This window comes from Mauremys mutica, unplaced genomic scaffold (assembly GCF_020497125.1).
Source record: "Mauremys mutica isolate MM-2020 ecotype Southern unplaced genomic scaffold, ASM2049712v1 Super-Scaffold_2380, whole genome shotgun sequence".
NCBI lineage: Eukaryota > Metazoa > Chordata > Testudines > Geoemydidae > Mauremys > Mauremys mutica.
The window spans coordinates 1,207,642-1,235,144 of NW_025423354.1; the positions used below are offsets into that span (position 1 = coordinate 1,207,642).

Sequence of the window (27,503 nt, forward strand, 5' to 3'; positions counted from 1 at the left end):
ACATTTTTTAAAATATAGTATTATCCAGGACTTTTCACCTAGTGGAGACAGGGCAAGGTCTGTCTCCATGTGTTAGGTAGTCATGGGCAATCCCAAACTCCTGTTTTTCTACTCCAGACAGAGCCTAAATGTTTTCTAGACTCCAGGCTTGATTTCTTTACACAGCTGCAAATCCATGTCAGAGGTCATGCAGGTTGAAATTTCAACGTACCAATAATTCCACCAAACTGAGAACAGAAAGCACACCTATATCAAATCAATCAAATATCGGTGTGAGAGTCTCAGAATATATGTATACGCACACACGTACACAAAGCACCAATGAAATGCAGCATCCTCTAAGGTGAGAGTGTGGTAACCAACCAGTCTACTGCACAGTGCACAACAGCTGAGGATGGAAAGTTTTTAGTCCAAGCACAGAAGGAAAATTCATTGCTACTTCAAGAAGTGTAATTAGGTCTTTCCTGTTTATGGAGGGAAAACAGGACCTTGTTTAAAAAAAAAGGTTTAATTTAAATTAAACCATTTTAAAATCATTTTAACCAGGGCTAAACAAGTTTTGTTAAACTCTTGGCCACATATCCACAGATGTCAACACTGCTAGATGTGATCAAACCCAGCACCAGAAGAATCCATCACTTGTACTAAGGCTAGTCTAGGGAGTTGGCTTCACTGCAGAGTTAACAGGGTTCTAACTTGAGCGTTGCCCCCAGATCAAATCCCATCCACACACAATATCTCTGAACTCAAGCATGGGAGTTCTTTAACTTGATTTGGCTGCCTGGTCAATGGAGCTCAAGTGAACACAACTCAGCGGGCAATTCACTCACTACGATCTGAATGTTATTTCACTGTGTAGCTGCTCTCATCCGAGTTAGGCTAATTTGAGGTATTATTACAAAGAAAATAACCAAACCGAGATGCCATCCTGCAAGCTGCTCCCAGTGGGGCTAGCCTCCTGTGCCTCTGTGGAGAAGCTCACAAAATCAGCCCATAACAGTCACCAGTCAGCAAAATTAGTCGAGTTCCTACTCTACCCTTTCTCTTCAAATGAACCTCACTCCTGCTCAGACAGGCTTTGCAAAGGAGTTTTTCAGGCCACAACAGGAAGAGGGGCCCTCACAGAACATATTCAAAATCCCCACTCCAACTGGTAGTATCAGGAAGGAGCTGCAGGATAGACTAGGCATGCACACTAACGTTCTTCCGCCTGGTGACGGTACATTGTTAGTGTGGTGTAAGGCTTGCACGGCCACTGCCCTGCAGTTTTGTTCTGCAAATAAATAGAAGTCATCAGCACTCTCACTTACAGGAGCATGGAAAAAGACTAAGAAAGACGGAAATGCCAGCAAGCAGGCTTTTAGAGGGTTTTTTTTCCAGCGCGATTGGCAATACCACCCATCAAGCAGATACAATTAAACCTGCTCCAGGTGTGGGCATCCTGTTGATTTATACAGAGGCAACAGGATATTTTCTGTCTTGTTATTGATCCCTTTCTTAATGCTTCCAACCATTGTTCGCTGCTCTGGCTGCAGGGCCGGCTCTACAGTTTTTGCCGCCCCAAGCAGCACGCTGAATTGCCGCCCTGGGCTGGGGGGAGGCGGGGGTGCAGTCTGTGTGCCCTTAGGGCGGCAGGTGCTTTTAAAGGGCTCTGGGCTCCCCGCGGTTGCAGGCAGCCCAGAGCCCTCTGACTCCCGGCCGCGGCTGAGATTTAAAGGGACATGGGCTCCCCGCGGCTGCCGGCAGCGCAGAGCCCTCTGACTCCCCGCCTCGGCTGGGATTTAAAGGGCTCTGGGCTCCTTGCCGCAGCGCGCAGCCCAGAGCCCTCTGGCTCCCGGCGGCGGCTGGGATTTAAAGGGCTCTGGGCGCCCCGCCGTGGGGGTGCTTTGGCGGTTGCCGGTCCGCGGCTCCGGTGGACCTCTCCCAGGCATGCCTGCGGGAGGTCCACCGGGGCCATCTGCTGCCCTCGTGCGGGATGCCGCCCCAAGCGCGTGCTTGGCGCGCTGGTGTCTGGAGCCGGCCCTGTCTGGCTGCCACTGCCCATTGAGTGGATGATTTCAGAGAACTCTCCACAGTGACCCTGGCCTTGGCTACGCTGGCACTTTCCAGCGCTGCAACTTTCTCGCTCAGGGGATGAAAACACCCCACTGTGACCCCCCTGAGCGGAGCGAGTTACAGCGCTGGAAAGCGCCACTGTAGACAGGGCCCCAGCACTGGGAGCTGACCCCTCGGCCGGGACTGGGAGACGTGGGGGCCGGGCTGGGTCTGAACTGCTCCCCTCTCCCCAGGCCGGACGAGGACGAGGAGGAGGAGGAGGAAGGGGCCATGCAGCCCAAGCTGGGGGAGCTCTCGACCTCCGACGTCACCAAAGACTCTGTCCACCTCTCCTGGACCGTCCAGGCCGGGTCCTTCGACTCCTTCCTCCTGCAGTACCGGGACGCGGAGGGGAAACGCCAGGCGCTGCCCGTGGACGGGGGATCCCGCACGCTCATCGTCTCTGACCTGCTCCCCTCCCGCAAGTACAAGTTCAACTTCTACGGCATCTCCGGCCACAAGCGCCTCGGCCCCATCTCCACCAATGCCGTCACAGGTCAGTGCCGGGGGGGGGGGGGGGCCGCCAGGGCTCCTCGACAGCCTGGGGCGCCCGGCTGGATTCTACCAGCTCCCTTCCTGCCTCAGGTCTTCCCTCCGCAGCTGGACTCCTGGGTTCTCTCCCAGCTCTGCCTCTGACCTTCCGGGTGACCATGCAGGAAGCCCCATACCTGCCCCTGGCCTCGCTTTCCCCACCTGTAACACGGGGCTAACGATCCCATTGCGCTACCGACGAGCTGTGGGGACAGACCCTTCTCTGCTGGGCCTCACCCCTGTGCCCCCTGCTCCTGACCCCCCCACTCCTGTCCTCCCTCCGTCCTCCCCCAACGCGGCAGTTAACCCTTTCCACTCTGTGACAGAGCCCCAGGTCAGGGCCTGGCTCCCGGTCAGGTGCATGATGGGATAGAATTAACCCCCTGTTGCCTGGCCCTGGCCACTGGCCCCATCTCCCCCGGGGACAATTAACCCCGTCCTGCCCTTGCGGGAGCCTGAGCCCCCTCCTGCCCCCGCAGCCTTCCCGGAAGCCTCCAGTGTGACACCCCCCCGGCTGGAGCAGCTGCTCGTCTCCGAGGTGACCCCGACCTCCCTGCGGCTGCGCTGGGACACGCCCGAGGGCGACTTCGACACCTTCCTCGTCCGGTACCGGGCCAAGGGCCGGGGGCCCGCCCAGGAGGTGCCGGTGCCGGGCGCCCAACGCTCGGCCATGCTGCGGGGGCTGCGGCCTGGCGCCGTGTACGGCCTATGGCAGGGCGAGGAGACGGCCAATGTCCACAGGGCCGCGCGGACCAGCAGCCTCGGTACGGCCTCACTGGGCTGGGTGGGGTGGGGCATAGAGCCCGGCTGCCCCCCTGTCCCAGCGCCCCCTGCTGCCCCCAGCCTGTCCCCACAGCCCAGCGCCCCCTGCCTGTCCCCAGCCTATCCCCGCAGCCCAGCGCCCCCTGCTGCCCCTTCTCCCAGCGCCCCCTGCTGCCCCCAGCCTGTCCCCGCAGCCCAGCGCCCCCTGCTGCCCCTTCTCCCAGCGCCCCCTGCTGCCCCCAGCCTGTCCCCACAGCCCAGCGCCCCCTGCCTGTCCCCAGCCTGTCCCCGCAGCCCAGCGCCCCCTGCTGCCCCTTCTCCCAGCGCCCCCTGCTGCCCCCAGCCTGTCCCCTTCGCCCAGCGCCCCCTGCTGCCCCTTCTCCCAGCGCCCCCTGCTGCCCCCAGCCTTTCCCCGCAGCCCAGCGCCCCCTGCTGCCCCTTCTCCCAGCGCCCCCTGCTGCCCCCAGCCTGTCCCCGCAGCCCAGCGCCCCCTGCTGCCCCTTCTCCCAGCGCCCCGGGCTGCCCCCAGCCTGTCCCCGCAGCCCAGCGCCCCCTGCTGCCTCTTGTCCCAGCGCCCCCTGCTGCTGCCCCAGCCTCTCCCCTTGTCCCAGCGCCCCCTGCTGCCCCTTGTCCCAGCGCCCCCTGCTGCCCCTTGTCCCAGCGCCCCCTGCTGCCCCAGCCTGTCCCTGCAGCCCAGCGCCCCCTGCTGCCTCTTGTCCCAGCGCCCCCTGCTGCCCCCAGCCTGTCCCTGCAGCCCAGCGCCCCCTGCTGGCCCTTCTCCCATCGCCCCCTGCCTGCCCCCAGCCTGTCCCCGCAGCCCAGCGCCCCCTGCTGCCCCTTCTCCCAGCGCCCCCTGCTGCCCCCAGCCTGTCCCTGCAGCCCAGCGCCCCCTGCTGCCTCTTGTCCCAGCGCCCCCTGCTGCCCCCAGCCTGTCCCCGCAGCCCAGCGCCCCCTGCTGCCCCGTCTCCCAGCGCCCCCAGCTGCCCCCAGCCGGTCCCCCCAGCCCCGCCCCCCCAGCAGCCCCGTCTCCCAGCGCCCCGTGCTGCCCCCAGCCTGTCCCCGCAGCCCAGCGCCCCCTGCTGCCCCTTCTCCCAGCGCCCCCTGCTGCCCCCAGCCTGTCCCCGCAGCCCAGCGCCCCCTGCTGCCCCTTCTCCCAGCGCCCCCTGCTGCCTCCTACGGCACTGCACTGGACAGTCTGCTCATGTGCAAGAAGTTGCAAGATCAGAGACTAAGGCCTGGTCTACACTAGGATGGGGGATTGATCTAAGTTACGCAACTTCAGCTACATGAATAATGTACTGAAGTCGATGTACTTAGATCTACTCACCGCAGTGTCTTCACTTCACTGCAGTGAGTCGACTGCTGCCGCTCCCCCGTCGACTCTGCCTGCGCCTCTCCCGGTGCTGGAGTACAGGTGTCAATGGGAGAGTGCTTGGGGGTTGATTTATCATGTCTATACTAGACATGATAAATCGACCCCCGCTGGATCAATCGCTGCCCGCTGATCCGGTGGGTAGTATAGACATACCATAATTCTGCTTCTGATTTAATTATTTAGCAATTCCCTGGAGACATGTGGTACCTTTATACCCACCACTTTGACGCTTTCCTCTCTATGACCCCCAAAATGAACACATTACAATGACTTTCATGCATTTGCCCTTCCGTTTGGAATGTTCTGACTCTTCTGTATACACCAGTCACCCGCAGCCCAAGTGCAAGAGAGGGTTATGATCTATTACAGTCAAACCGCTGTTTGCCACCAAACCATTAACTCCTTTGAGATTGTGACTATGTCAAAAAAAGGGATTTGGGGGGGGGGGGAGTTTTTTTTTTATATAAGTAGCTGGGTAATGATCAAGTGACTATAAAAAAAAAAACAACCAACAAAAATACAGCTATTTATATAAATATATTAATCCCTGCAGGCAATGTGTCTCTTCAGCTTCACCAAAAAGGTTCATGAACAGATTGCATAAGCAAAGAATTTCTACATTCTTTACACTTCTCCTCCCCAGAAAAAGAAAGGGTTTTTTTCCTCTTCTTTATATTGCAGGCACAGAATGGCAACTCTGGCACTCGATAATCCATTCCCGGAGGTCCAGAAGTCAGCACCCCTACATTTAACAGGGGGTGTTTGTTTGTTTTTTTATATATATATATATATATATATATATCTCAAATCATCTTGGCTAGAGATTAGTTCCTTCAGGAGAAACAGTGCTTTTAGACTTCTTATACAGCAAAATGGGGAAAAAAATAACCCCAAACTTCTATGGCTCAACAACAAAAAGCTTCTTGAATTACCAAGCAGTTTCACGGAACAGCCTTCATTGCGCAATAGTCTCCCGAAGAGTGGGTGCTGTGTGTGTCCTGGCGGGCGGGGGAATACTGCTCAAATGGCACGGAGAGGTCAAGGTACTCCTGCAAGGAGAGAAGACACATGGTTACATGGTCAGGGGTGAGGGAGGAGAGATAGCTAATGATGCTGCAACACTTTTCAGTTACCACAAGCATTAGGGTTAGAGCTGGGGATGCCAGAGCTGGGTTTTGAACACCCCCAAAGCATGAGGGTTTGGGGATCTGGGATTTTGGCTTAGCCAATTATAAAGATAGGGGCCAGGTCTGAATTTCAAGCCACCTCCAGAGCTCAACTGCAGGGCTCTGGTTCAGGCCCATCTCTGCTCAGGACTGATCTTTAGCCAGAGAGAAACACTTACCTCCGTTGGTGTTACAGTCAGGACCCTATCCAGGTCTTCCACTAGCTGCTTAAAGGTTGGCCGTTCCGATGGGACTACATGCCAGCACTCCTTCATGATCATGTACCTGAAGAAGAGCACGTGTGCAGATCTACATGTCCCAGCACAGCCAGGCTTTGGCCCATGCACCTGCTGGGGCAGAACCAGCCCCCACTGCTTTGCATTGCTCTAAACAAAGTGAGACATGCAGCTCCTTCTGTGCCTGAACCCACTGCCCAGCCCAGATACAGCCACCAGTCTGTGCATTGCTACAGGGCGTAACACAACCCAGCTGGTATGCCTGCAGCAGAAGTAAAGAAAGGGGATCCCCTAGGTAAACCTCTCCAGCACGGGGCCTTAGGAACCCACAGTGCCGGAGCCCAAGAGGGGCAGGTATGGAAACTGGGTGTGAAGAGGGAGGGAAAGCCCAGGCTACAGAGTACTGAGAAAGGCAGCTGGGTCTATCAGGAGTTTTATTACTGTAGCTGTCTATCACACAGTCCTTGGCAGCATAGGCCTAAGGTTGCCAATGGCTTGGTGCTCTATGTAGCCCCAGCATTCATGGCCTTGGCAGCAGGACCAGAGGCCCCAAAGGGAAATCAAGGAGGAGGAAATTCACACTTCGACTTCTTTGACATGCACGCACACCCCTTTACAATAAGGTGGGCGACCTGCAAATCACAAAGCTAGCCATAAACTGTCACATTTGACTAGGAAGCCATTGGATTATCCAAACAGAAGCCCCTAATGTCCTAGTCGGAAATCTGGTTTGTATGGTAAACAATGCTAAGGCCTGGCTCTCGCCCTGTCACTTTGCTAGGAGCAAGAGGACACTCATCAGGCCCTATTGGTCTTGAGTGCCCTCTCCCTTAAGCAGGAACCAATGATGTTTACAGGAGAGGGCGTCCTCCCACAGAGATGCAGCACTTATGAAACAAGAGCAAATACCAATTTCATACAGATTGATCTGCTTTGAAATCCAACATACAGCAGGGAAAGCTTTGCCTACAGCAGGTTTGTCCACAGTGTGGAGTAGGCAAAGCCAACTGGACCAGGGAAGAGTTAAAAGACAACAGCTGGGAACGGCGAGACAACAGGCTTAAAATGGAGTACTGCTAGCAGGACACTCACTGAATAGTGATTCGTCCTGCCTCAGTCCCAGCGTACTGACTGGAGTTAGACACAAGCAATTAAATGTTACTTAATTCACATTTGTTTAGGGCGTTACTGAAGTTGAAACAACAAGGAAGGAAACTAAACGTAATGATGCCATTTTCAGAGGCTCAGAACCGGCCTCCTAGCAATGGTCTCAGGGCCAGAGAAAGTGTTTCTTGTCTGCAGTGGCCAACGTGCCGGGAGCGGAGTACTGCTGCAATCAGACAAATACATCAGGCAGGAAATGCTGCATTCGAAGGGTAAGTCACCAGAGGCACTGCTAGCCCACTGGGGGCTCAAAGAAGGACTATCCTCTTCCCCTGCTCCACCCCAACAAATACTGCTTGGGGACCTAAGCGATTGCTTAGTCTGCTTATGCCTGAGCCTCACTAGGCAAATCCACAGACCTGAGCTGGGCATGGGTTGACATGAATCGACCAAGCATAGCAAGCGTAGCTGCATATTTTGACTGTCGGTGATGTAATGAGTCTAAATGCATCAGGCTCGGTAAGTCTATCTGGAGCCAGCCGGACAATCGCACAGCAGGACCAGCTAAACAGTAGTAAGTGGGGGTCAGACAAAGGAATGGGCAGCAATATTTATACACACACACACCCTGGAGAAACTGAATTAAGAAGGAAAACAAACTCGTGCGTCAGCCAAGGTTTCTAGAAATGAAGCCATAAAGCTACTCCCTCCCTCACTTACAGGTCATGAGTGCAGTTTGCTGGCTTGTCCAGCCGATTGCCTTCTTTTAAGAATTTGAAGAGTTCCTTGCTTGGAATTCCCGGATATGGAGACCCCCCCCCCAAAGAAAAGATCTCCCATAGCAGCACTCCAAAAGACCAGCTGGGAACCAAAGAAAGATGTTTAAAATTCAATGAGGTTTTTCAGTTTGTTTGGTTTTTTGCTTTATTTCAGTGCAGCCATGCACAGCTAACACAGCCGTCAATAGCATGACTAATTGCCTAGGCCATTTTCACTAGTTACTTGGAGATCTCTGCTGATCCAACTCACTAGCAAAGAACTCCCAGGCACCACGTCTGAAACTGAAATCAGCATTTAATCAGATAGGTGACAGCCCATTTATTACCCCTGGCTCTTCATTAGGTCTTCCACCAGCTCCACTGAACGGAACAAATCCAATGATTCATGCCCAGCTTCACTGAATCACAGGCTAGGAACCACAGGCCACTGTGCAAGCTGATATCAAAGCTTGCTTGTTACAACCCTTATTTCACTGGCCGGACTGGAACAGAAACCCCCTACAAAAATCAGCACAGGTCTAATGTTAAATGCCTTGGCACTGCTGCTGTGCTACATTTAAAAGTCCACTTTTTCAAAATATATTTTGCCTCCATTTTCTTTTTTAAAATAGAGATTGTGTGTCTCTTTCTCTCTCTCTAATTTAGGTAAACTGATGTGTCCATTGCTGCATTACCTACGTGCTGAAACTACGATTTTGAATCACTGAAGCTACAGCATGTGAAATTTACAGAAGAGAGAATACAAATAATGCTTACACATCGCTCTGGTGAGTGTAGACCCCGTCAAACAATGCTTCTAGAGCCATCCATTTCACAGGCAGCCGACCCTGTAATTAGGAAGACAAAGGGAATGTTCCATCAGCATATTCACTCAGCCACAAGGGCACTATCTGAATCTTCTATTCTAATCCAGTTTGAAACATTTTCATTAGTCACCACATCTGCTTCCCTGATCACTGTACAGGCAGTAGTGGCCACATGTAAACAGAATATAACATTTGATCCCCGGTCTTCACTGACTATCTGCATTATAAACACCCTCCCCCTCTTGCATGCTGCATTTCACTGCCAAGACAGGTTTAATGAATCAAGACATTTAAATCTCTGCATGAAAAACAGCATCCATCGTGTACGAACGCAGCTGTGGGGCTGGACAGTTTCAAAATAGAGTGGGACCAACACACACAGGCCTCGCTGGCTTGAAGAGATCATTTCACTCAGTGCAAAAATGCTGCTTAGTCTGAACTGTAGGGGGAAATCCACAGAGTGAATTCACCCAATGGCTTCACTGTGATCCTGCTGAAATCAAATGGGGTGTTTTTGTCATTTCAGCAGGACTATCGATGATCTCAACAGGGCTCCTTGTGGGTACAGGGGCCTGCCTGCCTGCTACCAACTGCTGGATCAGGGCCCAATGTTTTTCTCAATGCAGTAATTTGTTTAAAAAGAAGGTGTGGACCAAGGGCGTGTGCTGCTGACTCCTCCACCACTGGGACCTGCCATGCACTTGGCAGCTGTGTACTCACACTGGCTGTTTTCTTGTAACAGCTGATGTTGCCAACATCTCTGGCTAGGCTGAAATCGGCTATTTTCATCACATTGTCTTCAGTGACTAACACGTTCCTGGCTGCCAAGTCTCGGTGAATGCACTGTGAAAGGTGAGCATGGAGATAAATATGGGCTCGTTAAACTGCTTATGATTCGTGGTTTATGCCGATTCATTTACCTGAAAGCCAATAAAGCTGCACCATTTAATTCTTCACCCTTTAGATCATCGCTGCCACATGCAGTCTCAGACAAACGGCTTCTAAGCAACATCTACACCCCCCCCCCACACACACACACGCAAGACAGCAGTGCTTCTTCATCTGCTCTCTCAGGACAGGACACTTGGACTGGAGATTGGCTAGATCCCGGGGCTGCACACCAAGCTGCCACCACCAGGGAGGAGAGTCTGGGCTAATGGTTTACTTACAGGAGGGCAATGGGAATCGAGACACTAGGATTTGATTCCCTGCTCTACGACTGACTCACTGTGTATAAACTAATGTCCCAGTTTCCCCATCTGTAAGATGGGCTTGATTGTCAACTGCTTACATCAGTATAAATCAGGAGTAACTCCAGTGAAGCAAGTGTGAGACTAGTGTCAGGTCCAATGTTTGCAAAGTGCTTTCGGAGCCCACGGATGGCTCTATGTAAGTGTCAGGTCTTGTTATGAATGGGCCAAATCCTTCGCTGGGCTAACTCCAAGGGAGTCTATGTTCACCTGGTAACTAACCAGAGATACTGCTCTTCTAGCAAACGAATGTTTGTCACAGGCTGTGTCTCTGCCTCAGCCTTGATGCTCTGCACTTTCAGCAGTACTGAAAAGGGGCCACAGAGGCTCCTGATTCCATTGTCTGAGATGAGATTCTCTCTCAAAGTGACTTTCAATTTTGCTGTCATGCTGACGCCACCAAGATGCAGCGTACAGCGCAGCATGGCTCTAAATCTGACCGTGGCCACCTCTGGCTAGTGGCTGAGACTGACTGAAGGTCGGACATCTGAAAGTCAATTACTTCTGCATTTAGACGTTTCTGTTGTGTGACATTTGTATTTGCTCACTGAAAACACGCAACTGAGGTCTGCCTTTCATATGGACTCTGCAATTGTCCATGTATTGCCAAACTGTTCACACACTTACTCAGACTTTAAGGTCAGAAGGGACCATTATGATCATCTAGTCTGACCTCCTGCACAATGCAGGCCACAGAATCCCACCCATCCACTTCTATAACAAACCCTTAGCCTATGTCTGAGTTATTGAAGTCCCCAAATTGCGGTTTGAAGACCTCAAGCTGCAGAGAATCCTCCAGCAAGTGACCCGTGACCCGTGCCCCATGCTGCAGAGGAAGGCAAAAAACCTCCAGGGCCTTTGCCAATCTGCCCTGGAGGAAAATTCCTTCCCGACCCCAAATATGGCGATCAGTTAAACCCTGAGCATGTGGGCAAGACTCACCAGCCAGCACCCAGGAAAGAATTCTCTGTAGTAACTCAGATCCCAACCCATCTAACATCCCATCACAGACCACTGGGCATACTTACCTGCTGATAATCAAAGATCAATTGCCAAATTAATTGCCAAAATTAGGCTATCCCATCATACCATCCCCTCCATACATTATCAAGCTTAGTCTTACTGTTGGATTGTTGATTACAGCAAAGGGGCACCCAGCTAAATCGCTCATAAATGGATGTGATCATACACAAATGGACTTCTAGGTCCCTTAACAATGCTTCTTTGCAAGCAGCAATGCATTTCTTACTGAAAAAAATAATTCCTGTACTAGGCTCTTAAGGGCAGAACCCAGTCATATATTTGCCCACAATGCACTGTGCACACCTATCACATGACACATATGTTTATGTACGTGATAAATAACAACAGACTCCAAGTCACTCAACTCACTTTCTGAGATGCCAAATATTCCATGCCACAGGACACCTGGTAGGCGCACGAGACTAAATCTTTAAATGTTAACTGCTCTTCTGGCAGCTTGGAGGTGTCGAGTGAAAATATGTCAGGCGGCCGACGATCCCGGAGATATTCCTGCAAGTTCCCTTTTGACGCATATTCTACCAGAATGTAAAGTGGGCCTGTCAACAAAAAACAGTCACAATCTGGCTCTTACATCATAATTACAAAGCGCCTTGCAAAGCAGAGTGAGAGTCACTAGCCTCATTTTACTGAAAGGGAAAGAGGGGGTGAGGTGACATTATGGTGATCAACAGATGGCTCAGGCAGTGGTGCTATAAGGAGGGCTTTGGGATGTATGGCCACTGCGAAGCATTCATGGGCGGAAGACTGTTCTCTTGGGCTGGACTTCACCTAAGTAGGGAGGGAAATAGATTTCTAGGATGGCAGCTGGTGCACAACTGATTAAGAGAGCTTTAAACTAGGAATCTGGGGAAGATGTCCAGGTAATCTCCATGCCGGAATTTAACATTGAGAGGGAAGAAAACAAAGCAAGAAAGGATACAGCCGTGGGTAGGAGAATGGACATAAGGAGGAAGGATAGTGTAGATACCAGTCTAATAGGTGATACTGGTGGTAGAATGTCTGTGCCTAATCGGGTAAAGAATGTCAGTGAAGCCAAACGGCAAAAAATAAGATGTTTGTACACTAATGCAAGGAGCCTAGGTAAAAAAATGAAGGAACTAGAGCTACTGGTGCAGAAAGTGAAACCGGATATTATAGGGATAACAGAAACATGGTGGAATAGTAGTCATGACTGGAGTACAGGTATTGAAGGGTATGTGCTGTTTAGGAAAGACAGAAATAAAGGCAAAGGTGGTGGAGTAGCACTGTATATCAATGATGAGGTAGACTAAAGAAATAAGGAATGGATAAGATAGAGTCTGTCTGGGTAAAAATAACATTGGGGAAGAAAGCTACTAGAGCCACCCCTGAGATAGTGCTTGGGGTGTGCTACAGACCGCCAGGATCTGATCTGGATATGGATAGAGACCTCTTTAATGTTTTAATGAAGTAAACACTAATGGGAATTGTGTGATCATGGGAGACTTTTACTTCCCAGATATGGACTGGAGGACAAGTGCTAGTTATCATAATAGGGCTCAGATTTTTCTGGATGCAATAGCTGATGGATTTCTTCACCAAGTAGTTGAAGAACCAACAAGAGGGGATGCCATTTTAGAGTTGGTTTTGGTGAGTAGTGAGTACCTCATAGAAGAAATGGTTGTAGGGGACAACCTTGGTTCACGTGATCATGAGCTAATTCAGTTCAAACTAGATGGAAGGATGAACAAAAATAGATCTGGGACTAGGGTTTTTGATTTCAAAAGGGCTAATTTTAAAGAATTAAGGAAATTAGTTAGGGAAGTGGATTGGACTGAAAAACTTGTGGATCTAAAGGCAGAGGAGGCCTGGAACTACTTCAAGTCAAAGTTGCAGAAACTATCAGAAGCCTGCATCCCAAGAAAGGGGAAAAAATTCATAGGCAGGAGTTGTAGACCAAGCTGGATGAGCAAGCATCTCAGAGAGGTGATTAAGAAAAATCAGAAAGCCTACAAGGAATGGAAGATGGGAGTGATCAGCAAGGAAAGCTACCTTATTGAGGTCAGAACATGTAGGGATAAAGTGAGAAAGGCCAAAAGCCATGTACAGTTGGACCTTGCAAAGGGAATTAAACCCAATAGTAAAAGGTTCTATAGCCATCTAAATAAGAAGAAAACAAAGAAAGAAGAAGTGGGGCCGCTAAACACTGAGGATGGAGTGGAGGTTAAGGATAATCTAGGCATGGCCCAATATCTAAGCAAATACTTTGCCTCAGTCTTCAATGAGGCTAATGAGCAGCTTAGGGATAATGGTAGGATGACAAATGGGAATGAGGATATGGAGGTAGATATTATCACATCCGAGGTAGAAGCCAAACTCGAACAGCTTAATGGGATGAAATTGGGGGGCCCAGATAATGTTCGTCCAAGAATATTAAAGGAACTGGCACATGAAATTGCAAGCTCATTATCATAGTTCCTATTTTTAAGAAAGGGAAAAAAAGTGATCCGAGTAACTATAGGCCTGTTAGTTTGACATCTGTAGTATGCAAGGTCTTGGGAAAAAAATGAAGGAAAAAGTAGTTAAGGACACTGAGGTAAATGGTAACTGGGACAAAACACAACATGGTTTTACAAAAGGCAGATCGTGCCAAACCAACCTGATCTCCTTCTTGGAGAAGGTAACAGATTTGTTAGACAAAGGAAACGCAGTGGATCTAATCTACCTCGATTTTAGTAAGGCATTTGATATGCTTCCACATGGGGAGTTATTAGTTAAATTGGAAAAGATGGGGATCAATATGAAAACTGAAAGGTGGATAAGGAACTGGTTAAAGGGGAGACTACAACGGGTCATACTGAAAGGCGAACTGTCAGGCTGGAGGGAGGTTTCTAGTGGAGTTCCTCAGGGATCGGTTTTGGGACCAATCTTATTTAATCTTTTTATTACTGACCTTGGCACAAAAAGTGGGAATGTGCTAATAAAGTCTGCGGATGACACAAAGCTGGGAGGTATTGCTAACACAGAGAAGGACCGGGATATCATACAGGAATATCTGGATGACCTTGTAAACTGGAGTAATAGTAATAGGATGAAATGTAATAGTGAAAAGTGCAAGGTCATGCATTTAGGGATTAATTTTGGTTATAAATTGGGGACACATCAGTTGAAAGTAACAGAGGAGGAGAAGGACTTCGGAGTATTGGTTGATCACAGGATGACTATGAGCCGCCAATGTGATATGGCCGTTAAAAACGCTAATGCGGTCTTGGGATGCATCAGGTGAGGTGTTTCCAGTAAAGATAAGGAGGTGTTAGTACCGTTATATAAAGGCACTGACCAATATCAGGGAGGGAGAGTAATTATTTAAACTTAGTACCAATGTGGACACAAGAACAAATGGATATAAACTGGACACTAGGAAGTTTAGACTTGAAATTAGATGAAGGTTTCTAACCATTAGAGGAGTGAAGTTCTGGAACAGCCTTCCAAGGGGAGTAGTGGAGACAAAAGACATATCTGGCTTCAAGACTAAGCTTGATACATTTATGGAGGGGATGGTATGATGGGATAGCCTAATTTTGGCAATTAATTGATCTTTGATTATTAGCAGGTAAATATACCCAATGGTCTGTGATGGGATGTTAGATGGGGTGTGATCTGAGTTACTACAGAGAATTCTTTCCTGGGTGCTGGCTGGTGAGTCTTGCCCACATGCTCAGGGTTTAGCTGATCGACATATTTGGGGTCGGGAACCAATTTTCCTCCAGGGCAGATTGGCAGAGGCCCTGGAGGTTTTTCGCCTTCCTCTGCAGCATGGGGCACAGGTCACTTGCTGGAGGATTCTCTGCAGCTTGAAGTCTTCAAACCACAATTTGAGGACTTCAATAACTCAGACATAGGTTAGGGGTTTGTTACAGGAGTGGGTGTGTGAGATTCTGTGGCCTGCGTTGTGCAGGAGGTCAGACTAGATGATCATGACGGTCCCTTCTGATGCAGAGTCTATGAGGCAGGTCAGCCACAAATGTAGCACTGAAGAGGAAGGGCCAATGGTTAGAACACTAGCTTAGGAAATGCAAATTCAAGTCCCAGCTCTGCCACAAAGTTCCTGTGTGACCCTGGGTGTGTCACTTTGTCTCTGTGCCTCAGTTCCCCATCTGTGAACTTCCCTACCGCACAGGGGTGTTCTGGGGGTAAATGAATTAAAGACTATGAGGTGCTCAGATACTATAGTATTGAGGGCCACCGAAGTACCTAAGAAGGTTAGATAGGGACAGGACTCAGGTCAGGTTCCCTAGCCAAGCGGCCACTGACAAACATCTCTCTTCAGAACCGACACACAAACATTAACTCAACTGCCTCACTGCCCTGTGGGCGAGCATTATCCTTTCCGTTTGATGGCTGGGAAGGCTTAGACATAGAGAGTATTATGTGAATTGCCTAAACCCACAGGGCTGGGACTCAAAGCCAGCATATTTTGGGCATTCAGGGAGTAAATAATAATAAATGACAGTCAAACCACCACTCTCTCTGCTTCCAGCTCCATTTTTTTCCCAAAAAAGGAGGACAATAAGGAAAAGCTTTTGAAAAACCAGTATCGATAACAGGTAGAGCCATATATATATTTGCTCCAACATCTAAAAGCCACCCAACTTCTCACTGAGCAAAGCAGTTAGTTATGTCTGTGCACACAATTAATCTTGTGGCCAATTCAGATGCATGAAGAAAGGGTGAAATCCTCCTGGCCTCTACACAGCCTGAATAAGAGGCTCCAGGAGCACAATATTACATTACAGGAGGAAACCCCTCTGCTTGCTGGGCCAGAAACCTGCAGTAGAGGTATGGAAAAGCAACTGTGTACACATAAGGCTGAGCTAGTACGGTGTGCACCACAGAGCAGAATGGGACTGCTTCCCACTGAAATCATGAAGTACGATGGTAGCATATGGCCTTCTCTGAAACATACCATCCTGCGTGCAGGCGCCTAGGAGGTTAATGATATTTTTGTGATTCCCAATCATTTTCAACATTTCCATTTCGGACACCAGGTCAGAAAGATCCTCGTCAGTAGCATCATCTGGAGAAGACGGGGGGAAAAAAGAGAAAGAAACTGTTAGGAAGGGAATAGGTGTTTCTTAGAGTCTAGAGAGTAAAAGCATAACTAGATTGCATTAGTACTATACAGTATGTTATACACTCAGTGAACGGAGGCTGGCCATGTGGCCATCTGAGCATTTCTGAGAGCTGGTCATCCTGCAGGAAATGTTAATCAGGAATCACAGAACTGGAAGGGACCTCGAGAGGTCATCTAGTCCAGTTCCCTGCACTCATGCAGGACTAAGTATTATCTAGACCATCCCTGACAGGTGTTTGTCCAGCCTGCTCTTAAAAATCCCCAATGATGGAGATTCCACCCCCCCCCCCAGGCAATTTATTCCAGTGCTTAACCACTCTATTTGCTTTTGTCCCAAATCAGGGTGAAAACTTGAAACATCAAAACTTGTTGCCAAACAAAAAGTTCTGAAAAATTTTGACACGGAAATAAAACATTGTGAGTTTTGTTTTGATGTTTAGAAACTGAAAAAAAAATTGGATTGTCAACTTCAGTTTTAGGATTTTTTGGGCTTCACCGCCACTCTACCCCACCTTTTTACATCCATACAAACAAACTTTTTCCCATTTTTTTGTACTGGAAAAGAATCAGGGGCAGGTAAAATATGTCTGGAATCGTGGGGTAAAAGCCCCCAGAATAAATTGGAAAACCAATTTTGTTTTTTAGTTTTCAAAATCAAACCAAAACACAAAACATCAAAATGTTTCAGTTTGGCAATGTTGAAATCTTCCCCATCAAAAAAAGTTTAATCAAAATTGATCAATGAGGTTTTGTCAAACCCCACTTTCTCATGGAAAAATTTTTCATTTGGTGTTAGTATTAATACTGTGCAGAACCTCAGCACTTCTTGCTTTGGCTTAGCCATGCCACTCCCCTCCAGGTGTTTTCCACAGCTAGTCAAGTCACTGCAGCTTCAGTGCTTTAGGCAGGGAAAACAGGAGAATCTGGATGAGCCCAACCAATCTCATTGTTTTGCCTCTTCTTAAGCTGTTGAGATGTAATCTCAGGGAGCTTGGCCAGGGTTCAATTTGATAGGAAGATCTATTGAAGTGCTTATATGACCCTCATCACCCAAGTAGACAAGCACTTTACAACCCTGAATGGATTTTATACTCAATACCCCCATGAGATCGGGAAGCATTATCCCTATTTTAAAGGCCAGGTGCTCTGACAAAGGGTAAAGAAAGTGACTTGTCCAGCATCATAGAGGAAACCTGTGGTTGAGCTAGGAACTGAACCCAGGTCTCCTGTAGCCAAGTCCAATGCTGTATCTACTCAGCTGCCCTTAAGATAACACTCACCACTTCCTGTGACCCACCCTAACAGAAATCTGTGGAAACAAGCATCAGTTATGGAAGCCAAAAGGAGAATTTGGCCTTAGGTTTGCTCTTCTTATGTAGTCATATTTTTTAAATAAAAAATGAACCCCAAACCAAGATAAATGCCAAGGGGAAATGCCTAACAGCAGCCCCAACTCCTGCCATTCCTTCATGGTGCCGTTCTCTGTACCTTTTAACATCTTGACAGCTACAGTGATGGCCTTGTCTGGTTTGTCCTTATCGATCCCAGTCGCTTCTGCCATCACCACTTGACCAAAACAACCTTCACCCAGAGGTTTCCCCGGAGTCAGGCTGAAGTGACAGACACAAACAAATGAATTAATGTGTGACCGGGCTGAGGACTGGAATGAAGAGAGAAGAACGACACGTTTAACTGACCGAGATCTCGTTAATTCCCACTTGGGATCAGCAGGCAGCTCGAGCTCTGAGACATTTGCTAGCTTCAGCCCATCGCTGGATGAGAGGTGGGTGAGATTGACCAGCGGGGTACCGGAATTCATGGAAGGGTTTGACTCCAATGACACCGGCTTCAATAGAGCAAATAAAATGTTATTGCCAACTGCCTCTGTGTCAGATACACGCAGCGGTGCTTGAAAAGGAACCAGCCAAGAAAATCACTTTGAACTAATCTTTGATTATTGAAGACTTACAATCAATTGTAACCTGGAAATTAAAAATATCAGTCTCATATTATGGGAGTGTATCTATCTAGGCAGGCAGAGCCTGATCCTCAGCCAGTGTAAACCAGAGCAGCCTCACTGAAGACAGTACTCTATTGATTTACACCAGCTACATCAGTTTAGAGCAGCTAAAGTTCTGGCCTATATGCATGGAGCGTGTTTGTGTCCATGGAGTCAGTCCCAGCTTTCCAGTCCCAATAGGTGGTTTACAGCCAGAGAGGCTGAACCAGCAGGGTTTGCAGTCCTTTTCAATTCCTACGCTTACTGCTCTGCAGTGCCAGTCCCTGATGCCCGACTGGATGGGATTTTTATTGTACAGAGTGCCATCATTGTCCCTTGCGGAAAGAAGGCCCAATCCTGGACCCACAGAAATCAGTGGAAGTTTTGCGAGTGACTTCAGTGGGACCAGGACCAGGACTGCACTTCTTTTCCCACTCCTCCCCTTCATGCTGGCTACGGGCACAGGACTGTAGGCTATTCTCTGGAAGGTCCATTTTCCCTGGGGTGTTGTTACGAGTGGCTAGCAGGGCTGGTTTAAGGGTCTGTTTTACTAGTCCTAGGTAAGCCCAGGGCTCTGGGGAATTGCTGGCCTCTGACAAACAATAACTGCAAACTAAAAAGAGAGTTAACTGCCACTCACTACGTTTTCACTGAAAAAAATAAATGAATAAGTGAAACAAACTGAGACACGGGGCCTGACCCTCATGCAGGCAAAGGGCCTGCTGATGTTAATGGGATTGTTGCCTGAGTAAAAACATAGGGTCACGTTCCTAACGTAGAAAGGAAATGTAAAGGTAGGTTGGGGCTATAGGAATCTTGTATCTACTTTCTGTTACCTGTACAGTAGGGGTGTTCATGGCTTTTTTGTTGGTCATTTTCACCCTACAGACAATCATGATGACAACCACCAAGAAGAAGAAAACGAAGCCAACCCCACAGCGGAGGATCACAGCAAAAACGGAGCCAGAATCATCCGCCTCTACTAGCTCTGTAGAGTAACAAGAGACGGAAGTGAGGACAGGCGACAGCAGCCAACATGTACACATGTAGTGCGAGAAATTCAGGTAGGGCCTGAGCGAAAGCTCACTGTCACCAATGGGAATCTTCCCATTGACTTCAGTGCGAATTGGATCAGGCCTAGGTTGGACACCTCTTTGTCTATGCGTAAGCCCGTTGGACTTGACCCAGGAGCCCTCCCAAATCCACAACTCTGAATGCCTACAACAGGTGTTTTACTTTTGCAAACAATGCAGGATCGGGCCCTTCCTCTATTTCACTCATCAGTTTTGACTCCAATGCTGGCAACAGATGTGCCCCAGACAAGGGATTAACATGGCAACTCAAGCTAAGATTTCAGTTTATCCCACCTGAATCACGCCTGTCTCCAAAGTATGGTGAGGTTAAAAACACGATACTTGGGGGAGGATAAATGGGAAACTTGGCTTAATTATATTATAATTCATAATGAAAATATTTTGTTTGGACAAGTAAAGGAAGGACAGATGATCCCAATAATTTTAGCAAAAATCCCACCCCAGGATTCCAGAAAGTCGGAACTTCCCGTAGGCCCCTTGAACAGGCATGAGCGCAATCATTTTGATGGCTAGAACATAATTAGCATCATGCACTCAGAGCTCAATCCTGCAACCCCCCCTCAAGCAAAGCGCAAATCAAGAATGATTCCCCACCTGCTCCCTTCAGTCCAGGCACTTCTGAATTTACAAGGGGTCAAGGCAAAACCAAAAACATACTAAAAGAAAGAGGATGCCCCATGATTCTTTAATCAGCAGTGGAACTCCTTATAGTGAAATTACTCTGCTTCCTTTCACACAGTCACTTCACTCTGGGCTAAATGCTGAGCTGGGTAAGCTGGGTGCACGTGACTTGAAAGCAGTTGTACAGCTGCACTCGTGGGCACAGTAATGAAGAAAACACGGGGGAACACTAATCCTTCGTGGGCAAAGGGGATATGGAACCACTCAAGCTCCACCCCAAAGCTTATTGATTTCAATGAGAGTCTTTCCACTGACTTTATTGGACTTTGGATCAGGCTCTCAGTGACTGTGTCCATGAAGGAACATAGCAATGTGAAAAACGGGGGTTCCACCCATAATCAGGGCATGGCTATTGTCTATACATACACGTACAGACTGTGCAGCAAGCTACATGGCTGTGAGCCAGCTTAGCAGATGAGCTGTGGCATTTCTAAATTGAACACTGAAGCATCACCAAGAGGAAAGAAAGGGCACAGCGCAGAAGGAAATACCTGGTAGAACCGTCAGCCAAGCAGAATGATGTGAAAACCCCATAGAATTCCCAGCGAGACAAATATATTCCCCTGCATCCTCAAAAGTAACATTTCGCAAGTACAGAATTTCTGGCTCCTCATCCGCTGTGTTAACACCTGACGTCTACAAGGGGGAAAAATACACATATATAGAAAGAGGAAAAAACACAGGATAAGCCACATTCCCAGCATGTTTGAGGACACCACACAGATTTACAGGCAAATTTCAAAAGCAGATGAAGATTTTTTTTGTTTCTTTGTTCTCAGTGGCCCATCTTCCACATTTATTTATTCATTCCCGTTTGCAACCTGGCGTAAAAGCAAAAGGTTCCCTTCGCCAGGCTCTTACGCTGTCCCACTAATGAAGCATGCAAGCAACAGCATCAAAAGGAAAAATTGCCCCCACAACAGGACTGACTGTTGGTTAGTAGGGTGAGTGTGGGGAGAAAAGGGTAAAGTGCTGACCAGATAAACGGTGACTTAATACAGAAAAATATTTACGGAGGGACACATTGTTTTTAATGTCAATTTCAACACCAAAAGTGTATCTATTAATACAGCTCTTGATGCTATAATGTAATTCTGGATCACCATTAGAAAGCGTCCTTTAGGGAAAATTCCTACATTATCAGGGAGCTAGACTGGCTGACTTGCCTCTCACTTTATAATTAGTCTACCAACCTTTAGCACCATGGCATACGTCCCGTTGGATCCATATTTACTGCCGTTGACTTCCACGTGTTTCAGCCACTGGATGTGAGGCTGGGCATCACTGTACACCTTGCAGTGGAACTCGACATGACTCCCTACCACCACAGTCTGGTTGGCAGGCAGTCCAGCCTGGAGAATAGGCCGGTGGCGGAACCTTTCTGAAGTGAAAATGGGGAACCCGTTTTTAACACCTCTCCCCACTGAACATGCCTGTCTGTGGCTTTCAGCGCCACTACCAATGTCTGCACAGGAGCTTGGGCTAGGGCTCATGAAAGGTGCTGGATGAGCAACCCCTGAGAACACAGCTCTTTGCTTACCCACAGAAAGGGTACGCCTGGGGAGCTGCAGCGTAGGCTTCCCAGACACTGCCCCAGTCAACGTGCCTCAGTCCTGAACAGGAAGCATTATGTCCAGGATAGTGCATTCACTCCTTGAACGCTTGCTGAGAAGGAGGGCCAGCTGGGTTTGTGGTTATGGACCCACATCATTCACTTCAGGGGACGGACTATATGATTAAGCCCAAAATCATCATTGCACATAAGCCATCTTGATGACGGCTGTGTATCAGAAGTGAAGAGGAAGTAGAGAAATCTTACCTACTACATCTAGCTGGTAAGTGTGCCTAATGCTGCCATATTTGTTCTCTACAATGCACGTGTAGTTCCCTCGGTCTGACGGAACCACACTCTCCATCACTAGGCTCCACTGCTGATGCCGTAACTAGAGGGAGGAAAAAACAGATCAGCCAATCATAAGACATCACCAGCTAATATTTCATTGGACCATTATAATCAATGAACAAATGGCAAAACACAATGGGCCTCATTCTTGTTTATTCCCAGGCCTCTTCCCCCGCTCCCCACTCTGCCAGCGTGCTAGGGCTGCAGCACGTCTGTAAATGTAAGTTATGACCACTTTAAGGACAATTTACGCTGCCTGCCTGGTGGAAAGTGGTCTTTATGTGAGAATCAAGCCCAATGAATCAACTGTACAGTGGGCTGTATTACAGGCGCGGATCCTGCCACGGGCTGTAGATGCTCCCATAATATAAATAATGGGCTGTAAGCCCGTTGGGACATGGACCATCTTTTTGTTCTACGTTTGTACAGCACCTAGCACAATGAGGGCCGGGTCTACAGCTAGAGCTCACAGGAGCTAAGGTAAAACAAATAATTGCTAGCTGCACTTCTATCTTGTGCCTTTCATCTGAGGAACTGAAAGTGCTTCAAAGACATTAAATAAGATAGCATCACATACTCCAGTCAACTGAGGGCCAGAGAAGTTAAATGGACTCCATCAGCTTAAAGAACCACACCTTTGGGGTTGGTTTTTTTGGCAAATCTTTAACCTACTTGTGTTACCAGTAACACCTACCTGCTGATCACTAGAACTGAAAGAGACCAGTGAGAAAAAAAATTCTATTTTTTACAGTTTGTTTACTCTGGGTATTAGGCAGCACTTTATGTACAGTCAGCCTCACTAGTTCCATTATATAGTTATCTGTTTCCCTTTCTCAATGGGTATGTCTTCCAGTGGGTAACAGGTGAGAGACAAACATTAAAAACCATAGGAAAACCATGAGTGTAAAGCACAAAACTGCCAGGGTGTCCGACACTGGCTCGAGTATAGTACATAGTACTTTTCTTTAACTGATTGGATTTCAGACCAATGGTGTCCACTTTAAGTGACTTGGCCAAGGTGACAGGGGGCCCATCAGTTGCAGGGCGGAAAATGAATGTTGGCGTCCTTGCCTCAAAGTGATTCATGCACGCGCACGCACGCACACGTGCTCGGTGTGCATAATCCCTGTGAGCAGAGTTAGTTAACCTTCCCAAGCCTCTGGACATCAGTTAGAAGCCAACTGCCCCCATACAGCTGTCAACAGTATTTTAACAACGCGTTTTGGAGCAGATTCTTGATACACAGAATCAGTTGGCATCAGTGATGCCAGTTCTGCACACTACAGAAAACCAAGGGCTGATGCAGAAAATGAGTGGTTAATCAGCTGTCAGCACTTTTAGCTACTGCAGGTGAATTCAAATGGAGCCACTGTAACCATCTTTCACTAGTTGTTATCTGGATCCCCATGCCTTGTTTGAAAGGGATCAGAGCACAATTAACCTGTCAAAAGCAGCGTTACTGCACTGGACATTGGGTGTAAGGGCTATGAAGCAAATATGGCTTGGTTTTAATGGAGAGGGTGTCACGCTCTTGCCATAAAACTATACTTTCCCCCCACCTTTTGTATCTCGGCATCTGCTCAAGTAACAGTGTTGACTGGCCTACATTCCTAACTTGTTTCTAAGTGTTGACAACAAAGCATGTCACTGCATTTAAATGTATACGTAATAGAAAGACAGAAAGGTTTTGACTGAAGAAAGGTTTTGGCTGCTGACGATGATGGGTTCAATTCTGATGCTCTTCCTGGAGATTTCACTGGGCATTCTGTCATGTAATTTACAGGTGAAAACTGGACCAGATTTGATGCCAGAACTTGGGGTGGGGAGAGGGGTGTCTCGATCTAAACCTGTTACTGATCTGTCTCTATAGTGGCTTATATCATAGCCTTGCATCTTCACACCCCTCTTTATCCTTCTCTCCTAGGCATTTGTAAAGCACCCATCATGGTAGTATCTAGGATCTGAACTCTGGTAAAGCTTGGCTCCAGATACGAAGCATGTGTCATAAACCTAGATCCAAACACTCCAAACATCCAACCACGTGTCTTGCCTATTCTAGATATAAAGTGTCCATCACCTCATTGTATGGGACTTGAGCTCTGGGGAAGTGGGCTCTGAATACAGATTCAAACTGTGGGTCAGAGCTCTGTTCCTGTGACACAGAAGGTGTCTGGAAAGGTTTTTTAAAAACAACTAAGGAAAAGTTTTAGTCGAAAGCTGAGTCCAGACCCAGGGGATCACAAGAAGGATGTTCCCAATTTTGGGCAGTCAGTGTACTCGATAAACCATTAGAAACATGAAGTAACTCGTTGCAGACTTTAATCAAATCAGTGAGACACTGGAAATCCCTCTGGTTTATTTGGTGGTGTCACCAGGGCTGACGAGAGGGTAGGGGGAAGCCAGTACAAATTACCGGGGCCCGGCAGTCTAGAATGGGACCCTGGTTCCCCCAGCATCATCGGCCCTATTTAGCCAGTCCACTCTTGCTGGGGGGCCTGAATTTTTTTTTTTGACTGGGGCCCGAACCCGCTCTCGGTGGCCCTGGTTGTCACTCTTGGCTCCTTGAGAGACAAACATTTGCAGACACACTTAGAAACTAAGACTGTGTTTGCTAGACTGATACGCAAGCCGGTGCAATGGTCTGGGGAAGGGATAATCCTCAATCTCCCCCTTCCAGCCCCCCATTCCTTTCTAGGGTCATTTAACACACACAGGCTTACAATATTATAGATTCCAGCAAGGATTCTATAATATTAATTCTCTTTGGGAAATTTCATGTGATAAGTCATATGAATTTCACTCCTCTGCCATTTAAGAATGAACTGTATATAATTTATTTCAGCCATGTTTGGAAGTCTTCTCTTCCCCCGTTTTGAGTTTTGATGCACATTAGGGGGTATCTAAATGCCTTTTACCAGAGGTAAAAATTAGAGGTTAGGATGGGATATTAAAAAAAAATAATCCAAACTTGCATGTTGCAAGTTCCAGCTTTCTTCTGCTGGCCACGGATTTCCAAAGAGCAAAGTCTAAACTACTCTGAACTCTGGAGAAAAAGAGAAAGAGGAAATGTTAATTTGTGATTCTGGTCTTTGCAGGTTAATCCACTGGGCTTGATCCTCAGCTGGTGTAAACTGTCCAAGCTCCACCAGCTGTTGATCTGGCCATTCACTTTTACCGGGCCTAAATCCTGGGATAGAAACTCCATCGTACCTGAAGAGTTTAATCTTCAATAAATGATACACTGAACTGATTTATTTTTTACTTTCTTTCTGGCGCAGATCCTCACCTGATATAAATGGGCATATCTATCTATCTAAGCTCTACAAGGGTAGGAGGCAAGAAAGAGAGAAACAAAGCGATGTTTCTGTATCTAGAGAGAGAGAGATCTTTTTCTAGGCAGACAGAGGGATTACACTCCTATTGGTTTAACAGACCACACACTGCCTCCGATAGCTTTTTAAACATTTACTTATTGCTGGAAGGTGCCTCTAGAGAAAATAAAGTGCTATGGTGCAAGAGATGTGACTGTGATGCAGAGGATGAAACTTTTCTATCTGAACTCAAGGGTAGATTCACACCACAGGTAAGTGGGAAGTGGAATTACTTTTACCTTTAGGTTTAATTCTGCAAGCATAATTTAGTGCAGCTGTCGTCACACATTTTTTGTATAAATGCACATGCAAGCCTGAAAGAGCATGTAATGAGTACAGTAGTAGTTACATGTAATTAGTACAAAATGTTTGTGCTGCACTGGGTGACTTGGAAATGTTATCTATTATCAGATCAGTTGCAGAGAGGAGTTACCTCCCTGATTCTCCTCTCCTTAACTTCTCCAAAGATCTAGAACTGCCTGTGTGCCCTCAACCTTGTCAACAAACCACAATGTGCTGATTAGGAAGCTTCAAAGGTTTAAGTGAAACAAACATATTCAGCTCTTCCAGGAGGAGCCTGAGTGAAGGAGGAGGAAACAGTCTGGAAAGAGAGAGATTTTTCTTTCTTTCTTGTGACTCTGCTGTGTTTATAACCATCCCACCAACTATTCTGTTCCCCAAAATGGTAAACAGGAAGGCATTTGTATAGTACAAGAGGGGGAAAAAAATCAAGAGCAACTGATTTTCCTGCTAAGTTACTGCCTTATTTTGATGTACAATTACAAGGTGGCACAGAAATTGTGGTCAGATAAGTCGCCTGGTTAGGCATTCATTTACTGGTTTTCGGTGTCTGTGGGCTCTGTTTGTAGACATCAAAATCACACTGCCAACCGGTCCCTCTTTGGTATTACCCAGGGCAAAGGGGCTTCCAGCATTTCACCACAAGAATGTTACTGGACCGAGTCTCAGTATTTCTGCCGGGCTCGTGTTACACGTCTGAATGATGACAGAGAGAGGTCTGCTTAAGAGCTTAGATCAGATGCTGATCTCTGTTACATGGATGTAAGTCAGGAATCACTTCACTGATTTCAGTGGTATCACTCAGGTTTTTATGCAAGTTACAAAAATGTAAACCCAGTCTCTTTGTACCTTGTTGCATCTAGTTATTGCAGCGAGCACAGCAATACACCTGATCTATTTTTTTCAAGGTTACTTTTAAAAGAGACTAGCAACATGAGCAAATGCTCAGAGTTGGAATTCCACCAGAACGGGCAGCAGCTAATTTTAAGAGTTATTTGAACAATTAGTATGGTTATCAAAAATACCCCCATTCTGAACCACAGTGACTGTGGTTTATGAAGATACACACTGATATCCTTCTCTCTCACTTATGATAAAGTTGCCAGGATTATGGGCAGTACTACGGGAAATGCAATTTGTACATATCATAGAAAAAACATCTTGAGCAGAAAAATGTCACAAGCCCTAATGGTCATGGAAATATTTACTATGTAAAGCCAGGGATCTCATGCTTGCTTGCCCCTATCAGGATTGCTCAGTGAACGCTGGCTCCGATCGAGCCATCAATAATAGCTCCAGAGATGAATGAACACAGCATAGCCAAGATTAGACCCACAATGCCTTACTTTGATGCCCCCAATTCGATGTTCTCCCTTGAATTCTTTGCCATTTTTCAGCCAGTATATGGATGGGGTGGGGTTGCCTGCTGCAGGGCAACGGAAGCGAACAGTACTTGCTGCCGGCACAGCTAGCAGCTTCTTCTCCATCCTTTTTAAATGGGTCCAATAAGGAGCACCTGAGAAGTGAAAGACACAAAACAAATGGGCTTATTTCTGCAGAGCATAACATGGGGTAGAGCAGCTGCTTTCTAAGTGCTTGGTACTGTATCTAAAGCTGCCCAGGTCCAGAGCCTCCCATCCCCTACTTTTCATTTTAAATTCTAGTGGGATCCATGTACCTCCCTTGCCAGGCTTCAGATAGAGAGGGGCACTGTCCATTTAGTCCCCCCAATTCCTTCTTTGGGGGCTGCAAGGCGAGGTCACACCAGTATCCCTAATCCAGTCTGGTGACGTCTTCTGAAGGGGATATCTGGGCCAAAGCCTACTCCTTGAGCATACGACTAGGGTTATCATACGTCCGTATTTTCATGGACATGTCCGGCTTTGGGGGTTTTAAATAGCGATCAAACTCTCAGA

General features: G+C 47.7%; 1 protein-coding gene across 1 annotated transcript; it reads right to left on the bottom strand.

Moving 5' to 3' along the window:
* Nucleotides 1-5,703: 5,703 nt before the first annotated feature.
* On the bottom strand, nucleotides 5,704-27,107 carry LOC123361491 (fibroblast growth factor receptor 3-like). The gene is made up of 14 exons (XM_045001445.1): nucleotides 26,934-27,107; nucleotides 21,833-21,956; nucleotides 21,207-21,394; nucleotides 20,505-20,649; nucleotides 19,075-19,226; nucleotides 17,937-18,121; nucleotides 17,728-17,849; nucleotides 16,072-16,182; nucleotides 11,496-11,683; nucleotides 9,574-9,696; nucleotides 8,804-8,874; nucleotides 7,989-8,129; nucleotides 6,108-6,213; nucleotides 5,704-5,811 (listed from the first exon to the last, which is right to left on the bottom strand). The coding sequence occupies exons 1-14, from the start codon at nucleotides 27,072-27,074 to the stop codon at nucleotides 5,704-5,706; spliced, it is 1,905 nt and encodes a 634-aa protein (XP_044857380.1). The 5' UTR covers nucleotides 27,075-27,107.
* Between the last annotated feature and the right edge of the window lie 396 nt (nucleotides 27,108-27,503).

Coding starts and splice junctions, on each gene's coding strand:
- LOC123361491 (XM_045001445.1), bottom strand. CDS start 27,074: ATGGAGAAGAAGCTGCTAGCTGTGCCGGCAGCAAGTACTGTTCGCTTC. Junction 17,850..17,936: donor TGGGAATTAACGAGATCTCG/GTCAGTTAAACG, acceptor CTGTCACTTCAG/CCTGACTCCGGGGAAACCTC. Junction 9,697..11,495: donor AATATTTGGCATCTCAGAAA/GTGAGTTGAGTG, acceptor CACCTTTCACAG/TGCATTCACCGAGACTTGGC.